This window comes from Carassius carassius, chromosome 2 (assembly GCF_963082965.1).
Source record: "Carassius carassius chromosome 2, fCarCar2.1, whole genome shotgun sequence".
Taxonomy (NCBI): Eukaryota; Metazoa; Chordata; class Actinopteri; order Cypriniformes; family Cyprinidae; genus Carassius; species Carassius carassius.
Genome location: NC_081756.1, coordinates 20,866,464 through 20,892,955, shown reverse-complemented (window position 1 = coordinate 20,892,955; position 26,492 = coordinate 20,866,464). Strand labels below are relative to the sequence as shown.

The 26,492-nt window shown below is 37.1% G+C and overlaps 2 protein-coding genes across 45 annotated transcripts in view; both read left to right on the top strand.

Moving 5' to 3' along the window:
- The first annotated feature begins 1,161 nt into the window (after window positions 1-1,161).
- On the top strand, window positions 1,162-11,148 carry LOC132106378 (oxysterols receptor LXR-alpha-like). The gene is made up of 10 exons (XM_059512004.1): window positions 1,162-1,550; window positions 3,185-3,267; window positions 4,228-4,404; window positions 4,697-4,963; window positions 5,568-5,770; window positions 6,088-6,267; window positions 6,483-6,582; window positions 6,908-7,021; window positions 7,530-7,624; window positions 8,597-11,148. Exons 2-10 carry the CDS (start codon window positions 3,225-3,227, stop codon window positions 8,741-8,743), a joined length of 1,326 nt encoding a protein of 441 aa, XP_059367987.1. The 5' UTR covers window positions 1,162-1,550; window positions 3,185-3,224; the 3' UTR covers window positions 8,744-11,148.
- Window positions 11,149-13,705: 2,557 nt separating this feature from the next.
- LOC132106109 (MAP kinase-activating death domain protein-like) overlaps window positions 13,706-26,492 on the top strand; it is a 73,390-nt gene continuing 60,603 nt past the window's right edge. For 42 of the 44 annotated variants that reach the window (XM_059511956.1, XM_059511923.1, XM_059511992.1 and 39 more), the window contains exon 1: window positions 13,707-13,946. The gene's annotated coding sequence lies outside the window, so the exon portion shown is untranslated. Of the gene's footprint in view, window positions 13,947-26,492 lie in introns of all 44 variants that reach the window. The other 2 variants (XM_059511914.1, XM_059511854.1) reach the window with 1 other exon arrangement.

The window sequence follows — 26,492 nt, the reverse complement described above, 5'->3', positions numbered from 1 at the left end:
TAGATCCATGTAAAGGGTTTAAGCCAACAGTACTTTTAGACTAAATTGGATGTTGCCGCCTTGCATTATGAATCTGCATCCTATGTATAGTAAGGATTTCTTCCTCTTAATTCTCATGACAAATTTAGAGGAAGCTTGTACAAAATTGGAAAACACCACTTCCTAAAAACAAGCTGAATCTTAACTTTAACCCGTTTCTGGGCTTGAAACTTTCAGGCGGCACTTTTTGGTAAATGCATTGCAAATTAACATAAAAGCAAATTAAATATTTCTTCTAAAATTAAGTAGTCTGAATGATGGCCTATTATTCATGTTTCAGTTGTTCATTGTCAGTATCCAGCTATCATATCTGCCAGCAGATGAGCTGACTCTTGATCTGGCAGATGTAGAGAACACTGGTTTATAGGACAAAGGTTACAGCCCACTGATAAGTGTAGAACATTGGACACTGAAAGAACCCTTCCATTGGTTTACTTCGAGTCATGTTCAGTGTGATTTTAATAAATTTATTTCATTCATTGAACCTTTTAACAAAGGGGAATTGAGACACAACTGAACCATTGTCGTTTCTTACAGCTGCTATAATGTCGGCTGATTATCATGCAATTTATGAACAAAATCGGTTTCTTTAGAATCTTGCAAAGTGTATTTCAATTTGTATATTAGAAATGGTTCTTGTTGTTGTTTATTATCCAGGGCTGCTAAGAGTTTCTGACTTTTTATGAATTTAGGGTTGCAGTTTCAATTTAATTTGTTTTATTTCAAATAAAGTTTTGCAGTTTGTGACATAACCTGGACTTTGGTCTGTTTCTGGCAAAGCTGTAACAGTTGGATGAGGCATGTCAAGGTTGTCTCCTGGTCGACATTGTTCTGATTGTTAAAGCACAAACGTTTTATGATGTCTAGTGGCAGGACTCCCATTAATGCTGATTTTTAATTCAGTAAATGCATAAATTCTATCCAGGGTTTGTAGAATGTAATAATTTAAGTGGTGAATAGTATAAGTGCCTTCTTCTATTTATTGTACAAATCTCTTCCACTGAGATGGTTTTTGTACATCTGTTCAGTGACTCCATATCTTTCTAAAATCCAAGATGTGTGAAAGATGTGCTTTGGGAGACCGTCTTACAAGAGAGAAAGGCTTGAGTTCAGGCCTCTGTAGTGATTTCACAGCCATGTGAAAGAACGCTAGTAACCTCTCATGTGCCCTCTTGCTCTCTCTTTTTTTCTCCCTCCCTCTCTTTCTTACTCACTTACCTTCTCTTCTGTCATTCTTTCCAGTTGCTTGTTTCTCACTTGCTGGCTTGTTTTTATAAAATCCTTCAGAACACTTTGGCATTGGAGCTGTGCAACCTTCAGACAGAAGTCTGACTCTTGTTTTTCCTCTCTTTGTTTTGCTGTCAATCAGAAAGCTGCAACACAGAGGAGTCTGTCATAGGAGAGAAGTTTCCCTTTGATGGCATCCAGACTGTTGGACAGGATAAAAATGATGTGCTGGTAGTGAAGCAGACAACAACATGGAGAGACAATAACAAATCGTCACGCTAGGGGTAAGTGGAGCTCTCACTCGCAATAACGTGTTCTGCTGCTTCAGCTCCATATGCACACACTATAACAGAGGTGTCCAATCCTGCTCCTAGAGGGCCAAAATCCTGCAGAGTTCAGCTCCAGCCAGCTTCAGCACACTTGCCTGGAAGTTTCTAGTAAGTCTAAAGACCTTGGTAAGCTTGTTCAGGTGATTTTAATTAAGCTTGAAGCTAAACTTTGCAGGTCAGTGGCCCTACAGGTAAAGATTTGGACACCCCTGACCCCCCCCCATTGTCTATACATTTGAGCTGTTTTTATTGTATGCAGTTTACCTTAATAGTCAAATCCAAGTTCTATGTTCATAGATGCTATTGCTGTGTTTTTTAACTGATCGTATTGATATATCAGAATAAAGATGTCCAGATATTGAAATTGGCCAATAATATAAATCTATATTACTTTTACTACTGTTTAAAGAAAGAAAAGGAAGATAAAATGAAACAATCTAAAAACGAAACCAAATAGTTAGCATGCTCCAACTGAAGGTAGGTATTCTGTTTGAATTAGAAATAAGTGCTCCTAATAATGGAAAAAATTAAGTAAGTAGTGAATTTCTTTGCATCTTCAACAGTATTATTTATTTTAGGAGGAGTTGGAGTTGGAGTGCATTTTGCTGGTCAGTTAAAGGCATTGTTATTAAAAGAAGTTCCCCTTAGAAGTCTTTTTTCTAAGTAGCATTTTATTTTTGTGAGTCATGGTTCTTTTGCATATAGCTGATAAGTTCATATTGTAGAATTGAATCAGCATATTATTCTGCATTTGTAAGGCATGGTCGCATTTACACTTGCGTGGCAGTTTCATAGATCAAAGTAGGCAGGATCTGTGGTTGTGGACTGCCCACACAGAGGTCACTGACAGACCAAGTAACTTCCTGTTTGGCCAGAGCTTTGACTTTATATGTCATGGTCAAAAAAACTTTGACCTGAAATTTGTCCACCATTGGAGGTCCATCAGGAAAATTATATTACATGAAAAAAAAATTGACTTTTGTCATGCCAGGGTTAACGTGATTGAACCTTTATCCAAAATATTATTTCCCAAATCAGATGTCCCTCCCTGTTAGAACAGAAATAAACATCCATGAGTGACCAGTGTTGACCAATTTTAATTTTTTTTGCACTTTCAATTCCTATTCTGAAGTAGGTAGTTCATACAGCATGCTTAGTTGACAGAAACTTACATTAACTTTGATGAATATTTCTCAATTGTATTTGGATTTTTTGCTGTGCACAGTTTAGCTTAAGAAAAAATCCCATGATGTGAAAGGGTGACTGTGTAGTTTTTGTGAGCTTTCCATACAGAAGTGTGACTACTTAAGGAACTGTACTGGCAGTCATCAGTGAAGATCAGCATTGCGTGCATTCAGATAGTGAGCGTGGCAAACCACTGCTGTCCATATTACGTGTGCTGACTCTGTAAATGCCAGGTGTGTCATTGCTTTTTGAACACGCTTTGCTGCTTGCCGTTCAATTTTGTAGGTGGTTTTGATTCAATATTATATTTTATATTCAAAGATAGTGTCATAGTGACTTAACATTATAAACCGAACCAGGCAGTCTTTGAAGGCTTCAGCTTTTGATTTTATCCTGCTCTGCAGGTGCAGTCTTGGTTCGTTATGACAAGTGGCTGTGTGGAAGATGTCCACCCTTTCTACGACTGATATCACTGATGTTGGTCATGGTAAGACTCCTTTTTCTTTTACTAGAATGTAAAAACTTTCACATACAGAGGGTGGATGAAAATAAAAATTAAATCTGAAGTTGCCAGAACATATTTGACCACTTTAATCACACCTATACATTTTTGAATGTCATTGCATTTGATAAGGAAATATCAAACCAAGTGGCTTTTGTTTCTAAGAAAAACAACACAAGCTTTCCTTTACAACATACTTCATGAAAGGTTTTGTGAACTTGAGGAACTGACTCCATATATCCACTAGAATCACCTTGATTCTTAAAAGTAATTGCAATATTTAGTCAGAAAAGTGTTATTGTGCGCTAATGTATGAATTTAACAAAATATCAAACCTGCTAGACTTTAAGTTAGTGTTGCTTAAAGGGGCAGTTCTGTCGTCATTTTCTCACCCTTATGTTGTTCTAAACCTGAATGACTTTTTAATTCACTGGAAACTAAAATAAAATATTTTGAGAAATTTCCAAGTGTGTTTTTTTTTTGCCTGATTAACATAGCTATCATTTGTGTAAAGGTATGTTGCTAGATAGAGGTGTGGATAAAAATTCATTTTTATGATGTTTCTAAATAACAAATTAACCAATTGACACATAAAAATATTGGTCATGTGTTACGTTTATGCGTTTTGTTGTTGGTTGTGTGATATGTAATAATCATCCAGTAGGACCAGAGATGTAGCAAAATGAAGTCTGGGGTTCAAGGTTTTCAGCATATTTTTGGTTCCTAGTTCCAACGACTAATCCAAAGGGTTCCCTGTATAATAATATAAACATGCAAAACACCGCATGTGACGTGACCAAAATTCATGTGTCTGGATGTGTAAATAATAAAAAACATCTACAGTAGTTGTTTTTATTAATTGACTAGTCGGTTGTTTTGAATGCCTGTTTTATCCTCAGTCTTAATAGAACTGTGTGTTGTTCATATGTGTGTATGTGTGTACAGGGGACTCTCTGTGCTGTGCCAGTGAAGAGAGCCCTTCAGCAGTGACAGCAAAAGTGAAACAAGAGACTCTCAGTCAGACGGAGTCATACGGCACCCCACACAATGACCTGAGCAACACGCTGCTCATGGAGCCCGGCGACATCAAGATGTACCCCACAGAGGACACACCTGTACCAGGTGAGACTGAACAAGTGCGGGATACTTCTGGACTCTTTTCATAGATAATACACTTCACATTGCTTAAAGTGTAAAAGTGTGTTGAACTTTGCCTATTACATAAGGTGTGCCCCATGACTTTTACTCATGCATGGGCATGCGTGTCAGTTTGAGTATGTGAATATGTGTGGATGAACTGGCTTAACTGGTTAAGTAAACACAAATGCACTCATTCATGAGTTGTGTGCTATGATTTATTTGTAAACGAGGTTTTGGATTTGCATGAGTGTTTCTGTCCTTCGTGTTTGTGCAGAGGGTCAGCCAGTCAAGAGAAAGAAAGGCCCTGCTCCCAAGATGTTGGGGAATGAAGTGTGTAGTGTATGTGGAGACAAAGCATCTGGCTTTCATTACAACGTGCTCAGCTGTGAGGGCTGTAAAGGTTTCTTCAGGCGCAGCGTCATCAAAGGAGCTCGATACACCTGTAAGAATTCGGGCCGCTGTGAGATGGACATGTACATGCGCCGCAAGTGTCAGCAGTGCCGTCTGCGCAAGTGCAGGGAGGCAGGAATGCTGGAGCAATGTGAGTCACACTCTGAACATCAGCACTAGGCTGCTTTTGAAAGACGTTTCTTATGCTCACCAAGGCTGCTTTTATTTGATCAGAAATACAATGAACACTAATATTGTAAAATCTTACAAATTTAAACAACTCTTTTCTATTTAATACATTTTAAAATGTAGTTCATTCCTGCTGATTTCCAGCAGCTTTTACTCCAGTCTTCAGTGTCACATGATCTCTCAGAAATCATTATAATATGCTAATTTGGTGCTCAGAAAAAATCGAATTATTGTCAAAGTTGAAAACAGTTAGGTTGCTTAATATTTTTGTAGAAACTATTATAGTTTTTTTTTTTCAGGATTCTTTCATGAATGGAGAAATTTTTTTTGCTTTATTGTGTCCTTGCTGTATTTAAATATGAATTATATTTAAAAGTTAATATAGTTTCTTTTTCATCTATGTGTGACTTTTTTCATTAAACATGAACGTCACAAGCAGTCCATACAGATGCCGTCGAATCTTTTTATCTTATCTGTTATGATATGTTCATATGACATTGTGATTGTGTATATTGCTTGTTGTGCCTTATCATACTATTAGCAGCTTTATCTCTCTGTTCTTATAGGTGTGCTGTCAGAAGAACAGATCCGACTGAAAAAGATAAAAAAACAGGAAGAGGAGACGGCACGTACCTCTGCAGTGGCAACACCCGGCCCTGCCCCTGAGATTCCCCCTCTGGCTCCTGAACAGCAGGAGATGATCGAAAAACTGGTGGCCTTGCAGAAACAGTGCAACAAACGCTCTTTTCTTGACCGGCCCAAAGTCACTGTAAGTGCATTAAGTGAGCTTTAAAAGTTTCATTTCAACCAGACTTAAAAACAGTAATTTGTTGTTTAAAACTCAATAGTCTTGACTGAAATCATACTAGTCTGTTTTTTTTTAAGGTGGACTAACAGGCCATTTAATGATTGTAGCTCCGCTTTGCAAAGCATTTTAATACATGTTTATTCAATTACAATTGCCCTCTGCGTTGTGTATTTAATCCTTCAAATATCCAACTATGCATTGTGCCATGTAGATTGAATCTTTCTGAAACTGTGATGCATTGATCCTAAAAGTTTACATCGAGATCTGTTGTTTTTCAGCCATGGCCACAGAGTCAGGACCCACTTAACCGAGAGGTTCGACAGCAGCGGTTTGCTCATTTCACTGAGCTGGCCATCATGTCTGTGCAGGAGATTGTAGACTTTGCTAAGCAGCTGCCTGGCTTCCTGGAGCTCACCCGAGAGGACCAGATCGCCCTGCTGAAGACCTCCACTATAGAGGTTCGACTTGAGGGACCTTTAACACACATTGTTTTTGAATGGGCGGATGGAGCACTGTTCTTTGGCAGACTTGTTTCTGCTGTTATTTTGTAACATGGAGTACTTCAGAAAAAATGCCACCTGGTGACCGATGTTTTTTTTCCATGAAAAACCAAGCACAGCCTGTACTGCTTGTCTAACATACAGGACCTGCTCAACTTTCTTTTCTCCTGTAGATCATGCTGCTAGAGACTTCCAGACGTTATAACCCAGCGATAGATAGCATCACCTTCCTCAAAGACTTCAGTTATAATAAGGAAGATTTTGCCAAAGCAGGTACTGCATGAAATTCTTAAATGGGTGCTTGTTTTAAACTTGCCTAATGTTTACAATAATGAAGAATATTATTTGTTACAGCTAGGGCTTACAGGTATGTCTAATTTGCATCATTATTCTTATTTTTAATAACGAGGATAAAATCCAGAAAATAACTATACTGTATTATTTTATTCTTATCATTTATATGAAAAAAGGAAATACTTTTATTTTTACAATATAGTCTACCCCTAAGCCTTATGAATGTTTCGCGTGGTTTTATTTGCGACCTGTTTTTGCTGTTCATGTCCTAAAATGATCTCTGTCCTCTCTGGCTCGTCCGCAGGGCTGCAGTTTGAGTTCATCAACCCCATCTTTGAGTTTTCAAAAGGCATGAATGACCTGCACCTGGATGAGGCCGAGTACGCTTTGCTCATCGCTATCAACATTTTCTCTGCAGGTCAGTTTGACACAAGCACCAATATTATATTGTTTGGCTTCTGGTGGGTCTTATCAGGCATTTATTTGGCCCTATTCCTGTTAAGAAATATCAGTATGTCCCATTTTCAGGGGTGAAGAAATAAAATAAAGCAGCAAAATAATTATGAGTACAATGATTTTTAACGGCACAAAACCTGCTGCTATATGCTGTATTTGTATTCAGCTTGCTGTTATGGATTTCTAATAACTAAGCCTTGAGTGTCATAAAGGGTTTAGTAAAATGTTATGTTTTAAAAGGGGAAGCCATTTTTAATGTCCCGTTAGATTTAGAAGTGATTTAAAATCTCTAATCTGAGATTGGCATCTGGTGTGCTGCTGGTTTATTTTGAGAGATTTTTAATAATCCATCCTTTAGTAATTCCCAAGGCACTTTCTCACAAAATTATGAAATGCAGCATCATTCTTATTCACTTGTGTCAATCAATCTTGCTATTCTTGTCTCGTGTGTGTTTGTGTGTGGGGGTCAGACCGACCGAACGTGCAGGATCACGAGTTGGTGGAAAGACTGCAGCAGCCATATGTGGACGCTCTCCACTCTTACATCAGAATAAAACGACCCAACGTGAGTAACAAATAACACTTCAAGAAGAAAAATGAGTGCTAAAAGAATATTAGTGTTTTGTTATAGTGTTTCTTAATTTTAAAATCATACAAAAACATTCAAAAGGTTTGTGGTCCGTAAGATTTTTTTTTATGTTTTGAAATGTGTCTCTTATGCTCGACAAGACTACATTTATTTGATAAAAAATACAGTGAAACAATAAGTGTTTTTTATTTTATTTTAATATATTTACATTTTTTATTTATTCCTGTGAACTCCTTCAAAAATCATTCGAATAAGCTAATTTGGTGCTCAAGAAATCATCATCATCATCATCATCATCAACAATGTTGCGAAACCAATGTGCAGCTTATATTTTTGTTTTGTTTCCAAGATTTTTTTAATAAATACAATTTATTTTAAATTTAAAAAATAAATATTTTGTAACTTTATAAATGTTTATATAACATAATAAAAGTTATAAAAAATAAAATAAAATCTTACCCCAAATTTTTGAATGGTAGTCAATGTAAGATTACAGTAAATGATTTCTTGAGCACCATCATCAGTGCCACCATCTGGATGCAAAAGGACACAACAGGCTGTATATATATATATATATATATATATATATATATATATATATACAGCCTGTTGTGTCCTTTTGCATCCAGATGGTGGCACTGATGATTCTACCTTTGCACCAATAACAAATAACAATTAACTGTAATCAGATTTATTGTAGTATTATTTATATACGATTATAACATGTATTAATATTTTAAATTAGCTTTTATTTCTATATTTTCAATTTAGTTTTATTGATTTTATCATGTGATTTTGTTTGTCATCTCATTATTTCGTGATCTCATTATATTTATAAAAAAAGGATTTTAGTAGTTTTAATTAACAATAAAAACACTGTATAACTGATGAGCTTTTGCTATTACTATGTATTCCTACTCATCTACTGCCCACTGATCCCTACCAAAGGATCATCTGATGTTTCCCCGGATGCTGATGAAGCTGGTCAGTCTGCGCACCCTGAGCAGCGTCCACTCAGAGCAAGTGTTCGCCCTGCGCCTCCAAGACAAGAAACTCCCACCTCTGCTTTCTGAAATTTGGGATGTCCACGAGTGAGCCAGCGCTCCACCTCCAGGACAGACAGAATGAGGCAGTGTCAGGAAAACATGGATGGGCAGGGGTCCTCTACAGACAGAGCACAGGGTCATGATGTCTTTAAGGGCTGAAACGTCTCCCACTGTCACGAGAGGCCTGCTTTTATCATTCTCTTCCTTCTGTATTTTGGACCCAGTGGTCAGTGAGCTGCTTCCTTTGAATGTGCTGTTGATAGACTGTATGGACAGAAGTAGCTCAGGGAGCGTGCAGAACAGGTGATGGTTATTTGACCATGATCATTTGGGCTCATGCATCTGGATGGGTTTAGATTCAAAGACTGACCCGCTGGAGTGAGCAGCCTCAAACAGAGTGGTCATGGTTTTTATTTTTTGTTAGTTTTTGTTTATAACTAATGTTTCCAGTACCAAAAGCTTTGAGCAGGTTTTGGCAGTGGTTTCTACTTTCTAATTAACAGAAGGGGGTGTCTTGAAGGTTCTTCATTACAGAAATGTAGTTTATTTACAGTGTTTTTGTTAGTCCACTCTGACTGATTGATTGGAAATGGCTGACGGCCATTAGATTTTTGATTTTGTTTTTTACATACATAGATCATGCACAACAAGGAGTAACACAGTCTTCTGTTACCGCAGACTCATTCGCTCAATTTTATTACATGATGTATGACATACGTTTAGTCTCTAATTAACGTTAAACTGTAATCTTTTGTTAACACCCAAAGGTTTTTATGGACAATGCTTTACTAGAACAAGCCATTCAGAGCCTGTGTTACACTGATCCAGCATATCACAACGGACACGAGGAATTCTGATTTCTGCTGGTTGGAATATTCAGAAGATGAACTGACAAACCAAATGGCCTGACCTTATGAGGTCGAACGTATTGCAGATGGATTCTGCACACCAACCTAATGTTTTGGAGTGGTTAAAAAGGGCTTATCAGTGTAGCATATGGTTGGCAGGGACGGGTAAGACTCACTGGAGCCATTAAACCGAATCAGTGTGCTGCTCAACTCACAGCGACTACTGAGATGCATAGATAGATAACCTTCTGAAAACTTAATGTAGACCGTGATTATTCCTTTTCCATTACATTATCATGCATAGTTACTTCAATCAAATCCAATCAAATATGCTGTAGTTTCTTTCTTTTTTTTTCTTTATTCTTCTTGTTTTACTTGGATGGCTGATGTTGTTTGGCAGTTCATTCCTGAAAACTTAATATACATGCACAACCTAATTCTCAGTTTGATGCTCGATCCATGTGTCATTTTTGTCCCTGAATAGAAAAGTATAGTGCTATATATCTTACAAAATCAATGGTTGAAATTGTCATAGAAAAATAACCTTCTTTCTAAGATCATTGTTATATTTAGTTCTATATACACCTATTCTTCAGTGAGGATAGTTTTGTCAACTTTTATTTACATATACGAAGTAATTGAATTCAAATGTTAATATTCCTTGTTTGTGTGATTGTTTAAAATGATCTAGCAGGCTGTTTTTTTCAGTTTTGTTGTACCTCACTTGTACATTGTGAATATATTCAGATAGTCTGAAAGCACCTAAACCTGTCCCATCTACATCAACAGTGATCGGCAATGTGTGCGAAACAACCTTATTTTGGTATTAAACTGAACCGTATCACAGCAGTAGCTCTGAAAAAAGGGACTAGGCAAATGAGAACCCTTTTGTAACGTCTTATTATGCTCCGTAACAGTGCAAATGCCCAGTGTGACCATGTACAATTCAGGTTTTACTGATCTTAAAAACCACTTTTATGAAAAACATGGGTTGTAAGGAAACAATAACAGAAACTAACATTACAAAAAACTACTATAATTTCCATGATTGACTAATACAGTTGGTTTGCTATGGCGTTCTTGCCCTGTCTGTGCAAATGATTAAGACTTTGTTTTCTGAATCAGATACCCATGTGTATGTTTTTATACCATCTTTCTGTCAGCTTGTGAAGTTGCTAATGCTCATGAGTTTTTCCTCAAGCTCTTTTTGATTTCTGATTTCTGATTTGATTTGTCCATTTTATTCAAAGTCATTTCCTATCTTTCACAGGGGCTTGAAAATACAAGTGTGTTAATGCAGGTCTTTTACCTTCATCTGTTCATATTTCCCAAGTTGGCTGAGCAGCCAAACTCAGACAGTTCAACTTAATCTTGGTATAACACTTACTGAAAAACATGCATTGTTGAACCTCACTGGTCTTCCTGATGATTTGTCATTGCTTATCATCTGTTTGTGCACATATGAAGTGTGATGAGGGCATGGACAGATTCTAGTAATCACTGTAATGAGCGTTTTCTCTCGCTGCTCTAAGCTTTGTTTTCTACAAACTGAAATGATGAAATGATTTTCTAACAGAATGTTATTACCTGAGGCAGAGTTTAATGCAAAGTTCAAAAGAGAGTCGTGGAGGGATTACATTGTAGAAATGCAACCTTATGTTTTAACGCCTTAAGTCCTTGGATGTATACTGCTTTATATGTATAAAGTAAAAATAGACTAAATTTATTGTTCTGTGAGAGTATATATTTATCTGATAAAATGCTGAAAAACTTAAGATGACTCAAAGCCTATTCTTTATACAGAAATGCATTTACCTAAAACAGGGAACCTCCGTATCGTTGGTCTTTTTATTATTCAGTTTTTTTTTTTTTTAAATAGATCAGGGTTGACCCTGTAAATAAATACTGAATCTGATCTTACAACATTGGTGTCAGTGATCTGTTTATTAGCATTTGTGTTATGTAAGCATCTCTCAGCATCCTAATTTATGGAAGCACTTCCGACAGAGGCACACTGTGCTTGTTTACTCAGTCAAACCTCTGAGCGATAAGCAAATAACCAGTCTCCTACATCATTGGACTTCGGTTTGCGCCTGTGCAATCTAACCATTTGAACCACACTCTTGCTCCTAACCAATGTTTTCACTTCTATACTCGTTCCGACATGCTATTGTTAAATAAACGCCAGAAAAACGCCAGTTCACGTGTCGGACTGTAAGCCTAAACGTGAAGGCGTGTCCCCTTTAGATGACTGAATGGTACAGTCCAGACTCCGGCTGTATGCGGAACTCACGCTCGAGTACAGTAGTGATGGGAAGTTCGATTCTTTTCCCAGAATCGGTTCTTTTGAATCCTTCGTTTTCAGTGAACCGTTTTTTTCCCCTTTTAGTTCGTTATTCAGTATTTTTTATAGCAAAATAAATTTGTCACTTGTGTGTGTGTGTGTGTGTGTGTGTGTGTGTGTGTTATTATTAACCCATATGCATAATAAATATGCATATTGTAATCGTTAAATTTGTCGCAGACGTTTTTAACAACAACAAATTTATTTATTTGATAGGGACAATGCACATTAATGAACATCTGCATTGAAACAACAAAAACAGACGTAAACATGCCAGATTATAGCCACAGGGCTAATTTACATCCGTAGTCCCTTAATTGGCAAATTACAGAAATACAGAACTTATAACATACAAAATGACAAAAATGAATAAGTTCAAGCAAAGTAAAATAAAAGTCACTTAATGGTCACAAAACTGGTTTGCTTTAAGCCACACTTTGAGTTTGATTTTAAATATAGGAAATGTGGAACATTCCCTTACAGTGATGGGGATACTGTTCCATAACTTACAAGCCTTCACAGACAGAGCATTTTGTCCAAAGGCTGTTCTTCTCAAAGGCACCTCACAGTCACCTCTAGTGGAAGCCCGTGTCCTGGCACCACTGTGAGTCTTTAATTTAAAGAAGTCCGACATGGGAGATGGGGCTAATCCATTTTTACACTTTGTAAACAAAACAGGCATATTTAAAATGTTTAAAATTCTCTAGACTTAATAGATTATGTGTTTGTAATATATTACAAATATGGAAGGAAATTGGTTTGTTATCAAAGACTTCTAAGTGAAGTGAAGTGACATTCAGCCAAGTATGGTGACCCATACTCAGAATTTGTGCTCTGCATTTAACCCATCCGAAATGCACACACACACACACACTGTGAGCACACACCCGGAGCAGTGGGCAGCCATTTATGCTGCGGCGCCCGGGGAGCAGTTGGGGGTTCGATGCCTTGCTCAAGGGCACCTAAGTTGTGGTATTGAGGGTGGAGAGAGAACTGTACATGCACTCCCCCCACCCACAATTCCTGCCGGCCCGGGACTCGAACTCACAACCTTTCGATTGGGAGTCCGACTCTCTAACCATTAGGCCACGACTTCCCCAAACGGCATTTTTAAGGCATTTTTATAGAGTGATTCTATTGATTTGAGTGTGTTCATACCAGTCAATGTCCAACTTGTACAACAATATTCAATATGTGATAAAATCATAGAATATAGAAACACCTTAGCAGCCCCAAATGGTATAAATTGACGGATTTGTTTAAAATTTCGTAGATTTAATTTTACTGTACTCGATATTCTTTTTACATGTTTTTTAAAACTTAATGTGGAATCAAGGGTCACACCAAGGTATTTGAATTCCGAGACGATTTCTAATTCTTCTCCTCTTAAAAATACACCAGATTGTTTAATGTCGCGGGACTGTTTAGTGAACATCATACAAACTGTCTTTTTAGTATTGAGTAACAGACAGGATTTAAAAAGCCATACATTTACATTCATTTTCATTTTCAGCGTAAAGTCTTATATTTGATAATTTGTATTTATTTATAAGGGATATTCAAGATATTAATCTTTCGCCCTATCAATCAAACCGTCCGTTCGCTCCGAATGCTTTTCCTAGCTAGCAACTCAAGCAGCGATTCCCTTTTCATTGTTAGGCTAATCACACACGTCCGAAAGAGGCAGCTCTCTGTTCAGTGAGTCTAGAACTGCCCGAGCCGATTCAGACCGATCCGTGTGAAAATCGACGAGAACCGATTCAACTGATTCACTGAAAAGAACCGGATCAAACAAACGATTCTATGACGAATCTGACGTCGCTGTCGTGCAGTCAGTTTGCAAGCAGAGAGAGGAGAGGACGAGCAGACACTAGACACTATCATCACTGCATCACTGACTGACCCGCAGCCACAGAACACGGATGTGTCACATTATGCGTTGGTCATCGTCTGTAACGACGTACGTGTTGTGAGACGCTGTTTCGCCGGAGCAGGGCCACAGAAACACGGCTAAAGCGAGTAACGTTACGTTAGCAGCGGCGTTAACTTAGCTCCTGGAGGTCAGTATCTCTTTCTCTCCCGTTCTCGCGTCTAACAGTATGCCTCATAACTGATATGTGGTGTATATATGATGGTTTGCTCTGAAGCAGCGGTACAGTGTTCGGATTGATGAAGGTGTTTACGTTATAACGGTGTGGAAATGTACGCAGCTGGTTGTATAAGCAGCTTTGACAACTAGCTCAGGGCTGCTATTTGATCCCGTTAGCTGCTGCTACTGCTTCTCATTATTTTTCACTGTATAAATGTGTGTTACGCTTGGATCTCAAAGATTTTAAATGTCAGGAGTGCCTAATAACAACGATGTCGATAGGCAGAGCTCTCATCATTAATTGATGTCCACAACCTCCGTGCATTTGATGAGGCTGAATGCTATAAACAGCAGTTTAACAGCACACCAGTTTCCAGAAATGAACAGATGCACCCCTTTATTTGATTCTTGTGAAGTCCTCTACAGATGCCCATCCATCTGTTTGTTCCCAGAGGTCATAAGGACACAGGTTTCCTCTCCAGAGGGGGTTTGGATGTATGATGATGATGATAATGATGTGACACAGGACAAGCTTAGCTGTATTATGTAGTGTCACCCCTCTCAGTTAGTTTGAGGATGAGCATTACACCTTTTTCTTGAAAAAGCTGCGACATCAGGCTGTGTGTAAGATGACTTGGGTGGTGTTGTTTCTCTCTTGGGTGAAATGTGAGATCTCCTTGCCTTTGGCATTACAGCCTGCTTCCTGTCACTGTTTTCAAAGTATCCTCTTTATTCAGTGGTTCATGAAAGAATCGGTTGAGCTTATAAAATCACAGTGCACTAATCTGGGTGTAGAAGTATAATGCAGTTTATTTTTTTGATTAGTATGTCTGGTAAATGTAAATTAATATGTTCAGATTAAATCTGTACAAAATGCATAATTATATTCACATATTAAAGGGTCTGATGTGGGTGAGTAGTGTAAGTGTCTGGTTGAATTAATCCTGGGATTTGTCTCGCTCTGTGTGATGCTTTGAAAACTGTATTGATAATGACGGATGGAATCTGTGTGAACGAGTAATTCTCAGTTCCTGCTGTAAGTGGAGAGTTCATACTGCATCATGAATGAGGTTGATGGGTTAAGTGTCAGAAATTAACTTAATATTAAATATTTCTTTCTCAATATATTCCACCAGGAATTGAATTTCAGGGGCATTTGAGGGGGTGTTTATTTATTTATTTATTTGTGTATTTATTTATTTACACAAGCTGTGTGTTACCTTTTATTTCAATAAAAAAAAGATTGTCTGTATTTGAATAATCAGAATAATTCAAATAGAATTTAAGGAAATAAATCAAAATTTATAAAACTGGAGAATTTGAGAGGGACAATCAGTGAATGAAACTGCAAAAAAAAAAAAAAAAAAACACTGGCCTTTCTGAAAGACTGAGATATTAATACATCTGACTTTTTGTAAACCAACCTTCCTTTTGTAAGTTCCTCTCTTTAGATGGCATGTATTCTGAGTTTTAGATGTCATCGTTTGATAAGAGCAGCACCGGAAGCAACTGGATAATGGTTCTAACTAGTATAGCTATAGTTTAAGCTTGTTAGTTGGGACAGTGTTAAATGAAACCTCCCAGCTCATCCTTCAGCTCACTATGTGGTGTTGTGTGAATGGCGCTGTGACTGTGCGTGCGTAAGCGTGGAGTGGGCAGACTGAAGTGTCTGTTGATCTAATTTAGCTACTGGGGAACGCATGGGTCTTGAATGGGTTGAAATGGCCTCTCCTCTCCACACTTAATCCTGATTGATGTTTATGACTTGTCTTAAACATTTCATCTGTCACTATGTTAGGTTTGACAGAGTGTGGTTTAAATGTACATGATGCACATTACATTTGAGTTGCAGTCAAGCTAATTTTAGAGATTACAATGCAATTGCACAGCCCTTTCTCCTCCTTGGGTGTGGTTCTGCTTTAGATCCTCGGACAGATAAGATAGAGAACTTTATCATCAAGTTTTCGAATGTGACTGAACATTATAGTGAGATTTCACTCTTCCTATAAATATTCAGTAGCAGCTGCCTGTGAGAAATCAAGCTCTATAGATTTAAGAGAAAACCAATGAGATTGCTGTATAATTTGTTTCTCTGTTATTGATTGGCTGGTCTGATAGTACTGCCAGAAAAGGCTTATTTTATCTCGAGCACAGCAGTAGCTTGAGGGGTGTGCTGTGAGCATGTGTGCAGCCAATGGGTGGGATGGCTTTTGGCAATCAGCCTCTCTCTCTCCTACCACATGAACACGTCTGAGTGATGCATTACCACTGGTTTCACAGTTGACACTATTTCACCACAACTGGACCTGAAATCTCATTGCAAATTATGCAAACTCATTACTAGACATGACCATGCTTCTGTTTAATGGTGCTCCTTGTCTGAATAAAGACATGAGAAAATCTGGGGTACAAACTGTTAATTTAGGCTTAACCACTGGCCTCTGCCCCCCCCCCCCCCAAATTAAAGCTTTTTAAAATGGTACAAGTGTGGTTTCTGTAATTTTAGTCAAAGATGTTTTTCATCAAAGATCTTTTTCACACATACTGTCTGTGGAAGCAAACAACTGAAAGTGATTTCCACAGTATATAGTAACAGCAGTACATTTAAAAATGGTGTTGATTCTGACTAGGGTTGCACGATCACGATTTTTCATGGCCGATACTGATTCTTTTACAAGCAAACTGGCCGATTCCGGTACTGATTTCCGATTTTTTAAAAATCTTTAAAAAACAAACAGGAAAGAAGGAAAGTGTGTATAAACAAGATGTTTATTTGGTATTTAATAGGCCAAACTGGCTTTTGGGTATTGAAAACAATAACCGTAACCATCTGAAATTAACAGCAGTAACTGCACAGTTATTAGCCTACATTCAATACAAACGGTACAGACATTAGCATTTAGCTTTTGTTTTTGAATTGGGTTGAAACTACATAGAACTGGCCTTAAATTAAAAGATTAACTGTAACAATGTGAAATTAAAGGCAATAACTGCATAGTTGTACAATCCAAACAACACAATCAACACACATTCAGCATCAGCATTCAGTATTTTAGTTTTTAAATTTGGTTTTAATTTAAAACAAGGTCTTTACCAGTGAGACTAAATAAAAGTATGCTATATAAATATTATTACAAAATGTTAAAAACCAAATAATGTTGGTGCGAATAAAACAAAGATGCAAAGTGTTTCATTCATCCAATTAAAAAAAAAAAATAATTAAGATAATGATTCACATCTATATTTTTTTTACTTGAGCCAATGAAAAATAAATAACTATTGTCTCAAGTTAAAAAATCTAGATGTGAATCATTATCCTAAATTTTTTTAATTGGATGAATGAAACACTTTTTTTTCAGCGTGCTACAGCAGGTGATTTTAAAATCAAATTCATTTGATATAATCTTAAGGTAAAATAAAAATAATCATCCTATACAGAACTGACGTTTACTTCTGACTTTTCAAACATGTATGCAAGTTCTACCTTACAAAAAAAAAAAAAAAAAATGAGTTTTGCCACAGTTTAGTCCATTTCATTTCTCATCCAACACGTGAGAAGTTGAGCTGAACATCCCTTCAATAACGGTCTCCGCGTGTGCAAGGCGCAAACAGGTACAGATAAGCTTGCTCAGCTTCAGTGAGCACTGGAAAGGGATTCCTATGTTGATCAGTCAGCAGTTCGCTTCCTGTTATCTGTGCCTCAGACATGTAGCTCTGCACTTCCAGTGCTGAACGGCTGCCCGTGTCCTGCGCACAGATTTCGAAATACTTCCACACAAATGACATGATAGTGAATGATTACAATGCAGTGTGGGCACGCGGGCGCACACCCAGAAAAATCGGCCGAAAAAAGACTAAAAACCATCCGGTTCCGATTTATGGCCGGTCAACCGGTGCATCCCTAATTCTGACCATTACAGTGTCATTTTGGTATTTTGGTATTATTTTTGTTCTATAGTGTTCATTCATATTTAATTTTTTTTTTAATTTTTTATTATATTTTAGTCATTTTGATGGGCTCTTGTCATTTTTTTTAAAAATATATTTCTGATGTTATATAAGTTTTATTATTTTATTTCAGTTCATTTTTAATTTTCATTTAAATTGTTTTATCTTGAATTTTTTATCTAATATTTATACTGTTTTTTAATTTCATATAACAAAATTATTTTTTTTCAGATATGTATGCCAATCACAGCACGTGTAAATGGAATCAAGCCTGACAGACATATTTATTTTTAACAGTGGGTAAATGGGTCACTCTTTTTAGGGTATATTGCTTCATATTTGCTTATATTGCAAAATTCTGTGTTAATAAATAGGTTTATTGTGCAATTTCAGTGTGTTTTTTGTGGGCTAAAACTAGTCTTAAAACTGTACTCTCATTGATGATGCTCACACAGGTAGTGTGAATATGTGCACCAAAATAAATGCATGCTGCTTGCTTATGCGTCACAGATTGATGTGTGAAACCACCGTTATATATTGTTTGCCCTTTTTTTATTTTATATGGGTTTCGATTGTGAATGTGTTAGCCGTTGTGTACCTTTTTGTTACCTTGTAGTCAGTAAGATGATTGTTGACCATCAGATCAAGCTTGTTGTAAGTGCTAATCAGTTTGAAGTGGCTCCTTTACTGGACATTTAAGATCCCTTCGAGATTAAGTTAAGTCAAGAGACCACTCTTAAACCCTTCGTAAAAAGCCTGCTGCAAACCAGCTGTGAAAACCGGGGGTGCACTGCAAACCTTAGGAGTCTTGAAAATTTCAGAAAGCTTCAGAGGGATGTTAACTCTACTGAACCCTGTGATATAACCTGCAAGTCCATATGAGGACTGAGGAAACATCGAAGCATTTGATCCTAAGTTTCTTAGAAAAGAGCATCAAAGATCGAAGTAAAATGTCATGTTTAGATTTAGACTTTTCAGAGTTCATCTTCAGATCACAAACCATATAACCGGCTTCACCCTGAGACATCTTTTGCTCTTCATGCTTGGTTACAGTATACCTTTCATTATGCTGGTGTATGTGTGTTTAAATGGAAAAGTATTTGTCTTCTAGGTGGAGGAATAGTATTTGCTTTATTGTCTTGAAGCACATGTTTGGGAACATTTAGCTCTTGTAAAGATAAGACCTGTAAATTATAACATTAACTCTGCTTTTTTTTCTTTGTAGTCCAATGAAGAAAAAGTAATATGAAAGATTTTCATTGATTTGATTTTGATCTATCATTAAATGTGTATTTCTTTTTAGATTTACATAACTATATGTAACTGTTGCAATTTGAAGAACAAAGAACAAAACCACACGTTAGCGTTAATGCTAATGCAGATGTACAGAAAGAGTACAGTTTCACAGCAAGAAATAATACTAGCCTAAGTAATGTTAATAAAAACTTTTAAGCAGTCAGTAATAAAATAAGAACAAATTGCAATAGCTCAAATAAATTTAAATATAAAAGACGTGCTTGAGTTTTCAGGTAAGTCATAATTACTACAGAAATTAAAGTAATCAAATGTAAAACAACAACACTGTAGTCCTCATTGTATAAATCAAATTTATTACATGTATTTATTCTTATTAAAGCTACGTAAGTTATTTAGTCAAGAGCAGTGAGAGATGTTCTATTATTTTTTTTTTTTAGAAAACCGGGCACAAACCAAAGCAGGTATATTAGGTTGCTGTCACTTTAAGACCTTGTGCATGGATCCAATATATTGCCATATGTCCAATTGTCTACCAGCTATTTACACTAACTTAAGAGTTAAAGGGATAGTTCACCCAAAAAAGAAATTTGATGTTTATCTGCTTACCCCCTGGGCATCCAAGATGAAGGTGACTTTGTTTCATCCATTGAACACAAAAAAAGTTGCAGTCTGTCAGTCATAATGAAATTGAATGGGAATAAGGGGTTTGAGAGCAAAAAAACATACACAAACAGAACTTATCATGCGCAGTCTGAAGAAGAAGACGCGAACGTGCTCAGGACAGTTCTGACATAGCATGAATCAGAGGTAAAAAAACTAAACAATATAAATACTGTTCAGTTTCTTGCACAGACTGATCGTTTTGTGTCTTTACACATCAATGTATCATCACGAGCCGCAGGGTTTAATTTGGCTTTGTTTTTTTTGACTCTCAAAACCATGATTCCCATTCACTTCCATTATATGACTTACAGACTGCAACGGTTTGAGTTAAAAATCTCTGTTTGTGTTCTACTCAAGAAACAAAGTCACCTACATCTTGGATGCCCTGGGGGTAAGCAGATTAGGGCTGCAACTAACGATTATTTTGATAATCGATTAATCTGTCGATTATTTTTACGATTAATCGATTAATCGGTTTATGTACTTATATTTTAGTTTTTTCCATTTTCCCCCCAAAGTAAATTATTAATAAAGGGTCTTTATCATTCAGCATAGATTTTTAAGAGATTTTAATAATTTTGCATTGTCATATCCTCATCAAAAATATACCTGGAGTTGTTTTATTGTGTTAGTAATCCTTTGTCGAACTCTTCTGCAATCAAAACACTGACCCATACTCTAGCAAATTTCACAAGTAGATTTCAAATAATGTTTTCACCATGTCAGTCCTTATAGCTCCTAAAGTAGTTTAACATCCCGAACAAAGCTTATTAAGGAATCTTTCAGAACATATTTTCACGAAGAATAAGGATAAAACAGAATAAAATTGCAGTGCGTTGTATTTTATTATTTACTGGGAAACAGCTTTATAGCTTTTGCTGTGAAATTGTAAACAATCCTTCGAATAAAGGGCCAATGGCATGAAACCTGAATGGAACTCACAATTTAAAGTAAAATCCATCAGAAGATTGTCCAGAAAAAACGGACACACAAAAAACCTGCTGTGTGAAAAAGAGCAGTGAATACTGAGAAAAAAAAAGTGCATTTCAAATATCTTTAAACATTTACCTCTCTCATTCAGTCATAATTAGGCTGCACGACTGAATTATGAACTGGTAAACGACAAACTGATCACAGAACATGTTTGTAAAGCTTTAAATGTTAACTAGAGCTGAAACAACGAATCGATTTAATCGATTAAAATCGATTATTAAAATAGTTGTCAACTAATTTAGTCATCGATTCGTTGCTAAATAACTTTTATTTGCCGTAAGCGGCTCATTTCGTGCATATTTCAAATCTGCGGTGACCAAAGTGTGGCAGTAATGAGCCACCGGAGGATTTACTCAGCCAGTACAACAGGAGAAGTAGCGAATAGCCAATAGCTGGCCTTGTTTTATGTCACGTGCTTCCCGAACAGCGTCTCTGCAGCCTTTAAAAAAGAAGAGTAACCTGTAAACTCTGCACTACTGCATTGTTTAAGGGAACGTTCACATATCGCGTCTTTTGCGCGCTCAAGTTCGTTATTTCCAACACCGCACCGCATCGAGTTAAAAACATTTAAACTTTTCAGAATGCAGCAAGCGCACCGCGGGTCATGTGACAAGAACTAACCAATCAGCTTCATCCTTTCCCGTAACAACGTTAAAAGCTCAGTCAAGATGAAGGAACAGCTGATCATAGCTGTATATGGATTTCCATTTTGAAATAAATTTAGTAGCAGAGCTACTGCAAGCGATTTTTTGAGCTGCAAATCCATTTATCCTTTGCTGAAATTTCCGCGTCTTCAAGGAGAGAGCACGTCACGGTTGCTTATCAAAGGCAGACGCCTCAGGGGCGCTTCTACCCGAGCGCTTTGGAAAGGAGGAGAAAGCGGTGCGCCTAGCGTTTTCCACGCGTTTTTAGGCGCGATTTGTGAACGGCCCCTAAGACTTTCATTTGTGCAGATTCTCCAGTACAATGTTGTTTGCAAATGTTTAGTTGTAAAAGCTGATAACATTCCTTTTTAACAGTTAACATTTAAAGCTTTACAAACATGTTCTGTGATCAGTTTGTCGTTTACCAGTTCAAAATTCAGTCGTGCAGCCTAATTATGACTGAATGAGAGAGGTAAATGTAGATATTTGAAATGCACTTTTTTTTCTAAGTATTATTCACTGCTCTTTTTCACACAGCAGGTTTTTTGTGTGTGTCCTATTTTTTTTTCTGGACAACCTTCTGATGGATTTTACTTTAAATTGTGATTTCCATTCAGGTTTCATGCCATTGGCACTTTTTTTGAAGGATTGTTTACAATTTCACAGCAAAAGCTATAAAGCTTTTTCCCAGTAAATAATAAAATACAATGCACTGCAATTTTATTCTGTTTTATCCTTATTCTTCGTGAAAATATTTTCTGAAAGATTCCTTAATAAGCTTTGTTCGGGATGTTAAACTACTTTAGGAGCTCTAAGGACTGCCATGGTGAAAACATTATTTGAAATCTCCTTGTGAAATTTGCTAGAGTATGGGTCAGTGTTCTGATTGCAGAAGAGTTCGACAAAGGATTACTAACACAATAAAACAACTCCAGGTATATTTTTGATGAGGATATGACAGTGCAAAATGGTTAAAATCTCTTAAATCTATGCTGAATGATAAAGACCATTTATTAATAATTTACTTGGGGAAAAAATGGAAAAAACTAAAATATAAGTACATAAACCGATTAATCGTAAAAATAATCGACAGATTAATCGATTATCAAAATAATCGTTAGTTGCAGCCCTAATGTTAACTGTTAAAAAGCAATGTTATCAGCTTTTACAACTAAACATTTGCAAACATTGTACTGGAGAATCTGCACAAATGAAAGTCTTAGGGGCCGTTCACAAATCGCGCCTAAAACGCTAGGCGCACCCATAGACTGTGCGCACCGCTTTCTCCTTCTTTCCAAAGCACTCGCGCAGAAGCGCCCCTGAGGCGTCTGCCTTTGCTAAGCAACCATGACGTGCTCTCTACTTGAAGACGCGGAAATTTCAGCAAAGGATAAATGGATTTGCAGCTCTAAAAATCGCTTGCAGTAGCTCTGCTACTAAATTTATTTCAAAATGGGAATCCATATACAACTATGATCAGCTGTTCCTTTCATCTTGACTGAGCTTTTAACGTTGTTACGGGAAAGGATGAAGCTGATTATTTAGTTCTTGTCACATGACACGCGGTGCGCTTGCTGCATTCTGAAAAGTTGAAATGTTTTTAACTCGATGCGGTGTGCACGCGCCTGGAAAAAACGGGTGCGTCGCGACCGCGTCGCTTCCATTATGAGCGCGCATACTGCGCGCCTACATTGGAAATAACGAACATGAGCGCGCAAAAGACGCGATATGTGAACGGTCCCTTAAACAGTTCAGTAGTGCAGAGTTTATAGGTTAATCTTCTTTTTTGAAGGCTCAAAATAAAGTACTCCCACATCCTGCTGAATGCTGCAGAGACGCCGTTCGGGAAGCACGTGACATAAAATGAGGCCAGCTATTGCCTATTCGCTACTTCTCCTGTTATACTGGCTGAGTAAATCCTCCGGTGGCTCATTACTGCCACACTTTGGTCACCGCAGATCTGAAATATGCACGAAATAAGCCGCTTACGGCAAATAAATTATTTAGCAACGAATCGATGACTAAATTAGTTGACAACTATTTTAATAATTGATTTTAATCGATTAAATCGATTCGTTGTTTCAGCTCTAAAGCAGATAAACATCAAATTTCCATTTTTGGGTGTAGTATCCCTTTAAGTTTATGTCAATACTTACCCAGTTGCAGTGGTAGATACATATATCACAACATGTTGCGTTGTTCCATTACATCTTAAATCTCTTATGGAAATATGTAGATACCTGTTTTGAAATATTTTGTTTGTGTTTGGTACAATACACTGGCTCTGAATCTCTGAAATAACAGTCAGAATCAGCATCCAGCCTCAGGGCTCAGAGAAAGCTTTTAAGGGACTCGTCCCTTTAAAAACAATGTCCTCACTGACTGATTCAAGAGGGAAAACGTGCTCTGTGTTTGACGTCCACTTTCATTCTCCTCACACTGATAAAATTGGATTCTTTTCAGTTGTTTCCTGGTTGGTCAGGTATGCTTCAGTCTAATGTACAGCAGCATCTTAACATCTGTCTCTTTGATCTTTGTAGTCATACTGCACTTTATTTGGGTTTTGATTATTTAACATAATTTTTTGCCAGGACTTTCTGGATTGCATGAAAGCCCTGAACATCAGTCAGATCCTTTATAAACGATGAAAGGTTTTTTTTCTGAATGCACTGCTGTGGAGAATTGAATGCAATGGCTGATTTATGATTAGCTAAGGCATTTGTTTGTTAATTTCTCTGGTTGGAAAGAAGCAATTAGCCATTTTCGTTTTTTGCTCATGCTCGTTTTATTGGCCAAATGTTGTTCATTGTCTTTCTGTGTGTATGGTGATTGGGACAGTGTATTGTCTGTTTAAAATAGCTGCCACAGCTGTGCTCATGAAAAGAGGCAGCATTGGTTTCCACGGCGACCGTGTGGAATCTCATTACCCGCGTAGAGCCATGAGGCAGACGCACTATGATTGACAGGGTACGAGATCATGTCACGTCTCCCATAGACACATAAACGCATATGTTCCCTGGAGGTGATGAGGTCTGGGATTTAGTCCACAATACCTAATTAACATGGTAGTTAAATTAAATAGAGCTCACGTAAAGTGCCTCATTTATATATATATATGCATGCAATCAAAATTACTCAACCCCTCAGAGACTGCAGTACTTTACAAATACAAGCTTCTCTGAAGATCCAGGATAAAATAAAAATTGCATCTATAACAGTTCACTGGCATATTAAGAGTGATATTGCCAATAAATAATGTAATATTAATGAGTTCTAAGATTTTTTTATAATACTGCTATGTCATAATTATTCAACCCCTATTCAACATTGCTGTTTTTAAATCACTTATTTGCATGGTGGGGAATAAAACAGTCTCAAAACACTGTTACACATACATACAGTTAGTTAGCCCATGCATGTGTTGAAGGTGAGTAGCAAAAATGTCAACAGAGATCTCACAAAAGCTAAAGAGAATATATATTGTATTACTTTAGAAAGGCTAAGGCTATATGAAGATTTCCAAGACATTGAAGGTTCCTAGAGACACAGTTCTCAGCCTTATTTCTTAGCTTAAAGTGTGTTTTACCAGAAAAACTTTGAGGGTGTTGAAGAAAAAGCACAATATCATAAAATGTTTAATTAGAGCAACTGAGAAAAACCTGCAAAGTGCAGCCAAAGACTTGCAAGATGACCCGATGAAAGGATGAAAACCATTTCAATGCAGCGTGTAAGAAGAACACTAGACAAGTATGGCCTACATGTTGAGACATATTGATGAATACCACTCTTGATCAAGAAGAATAAAAGGGAGACTTGAACTTGATAAAAATAATTTGTGTTGTCCTGTGGAGCTCTGCAAGAATGTTTTATGGAGTGATGTGACCAAACTGGAACTTTTTGGACCCATGGATCAACAGTATGTCTGCTGCAAAACAGGCAAAGCTCATAAGCAGAAGAACACCATCTCCATCATCAAACTTGGAGGTGGATCAGTCTTGTTATGGGGTTTCTTAACTGTAGCAGGAAGTGTAAATCATAACTGTATGAAGGACATCATGGATTCTTTGAAGTATCAGGCCATTTTGACAAGAATTGTGATGCCTTTGGTGCAAAGACTGAAGCTGATGATCAATGGACTTTCCTGCAGGACAATCATCCCAAAGTACACATCCAAATCTACTACTGCTTGGTTCAGTGATCAGTAATAAAATGTTCTTGAGTGGCCTGTTCAGTCTCCAGAATTGAATTCTCTTTGAAAATATCTGGTTGAATTTAAAGAAAGCAGTGGTGAATGTGAAAACCAAAAATGATCAGTGATCTGGAAGCTTTTTCGGGTGATGAATGGGCCAAGACTGTAGTAGAGAGGTGACAGGAGCTTCTAAACACTTACAGACAGTGTTTATTGATGATTTTAAAGAATAAAAGATTCTGCACAAAATTTGAGTTTTGTGGGGTTGAATAATTTTGAACATGAATGTTTAGAGCCAATTTGAATTTCATCATGCTTCATCAGTGATCCATTCTCAGAATCACTCAAAAGTGTATTAGCAAAATTGTTAAATAGTTTTCATAAAAAAAAGTTTTGCTGCAGCAAAATGCCTTGCAGGTCAAAGGGGTTGAATAATTTTGATTGCAACTGTATATATATATATTTAGCTGTGTATCATTGGCTTTGACAACACTTGCATAAAATGGTTGTTTGGTCGATGTCTGATTTTTGGAAACCAAAAAACCTCCAAAAAGCAGACCCTGCTCCTCTTTTTGGCACAAGTTCTTCTGTCATGTTCTACTAGTTCTGCAGCATCCATATTCCCTGTAACTCCAGTTTCACACATACTCCACCTGCAGTGCTTATGCAGTCCGCAGCACAGACTCATTGTGCTTTCACACAGGACGCGTTCAGTCCGCTACTGATCCATGTCTGTTTATTCCACAAACATAACGTTTGTTCATTGTTTTTATTTCAAATCATGTAAAAAAAAAAATATATATTTATATATTTTTTCAGCATT

What these genes read in the sequence shown, in the direction of transcription:
- LOC132106378 (XM_059512004.1), top strand. Translation starts at nt 3,225, where the DNA reads ATGTCCACCCTTTCTACGACTGATATCACTGATGTTGGTCATG. An exon ending in GGAAGATTTTGCCAAAGCAG is followed by an intron (nt 6,583 to 6,907) that starts GTACTGCATGAA and finishes GCTCGTCCGCAG; the next exon opens with GGCTGCAGTTTGAGTTCATC. An exon ending in TCAGAATAAAACGACCCAAC is followed by an intron (nt 7,625 to 8,596) that starts GTGAGTAACAAA and finishes TCCCTACCAAAG; the next exon opens with GATCATCTGATGTTTCCCCG.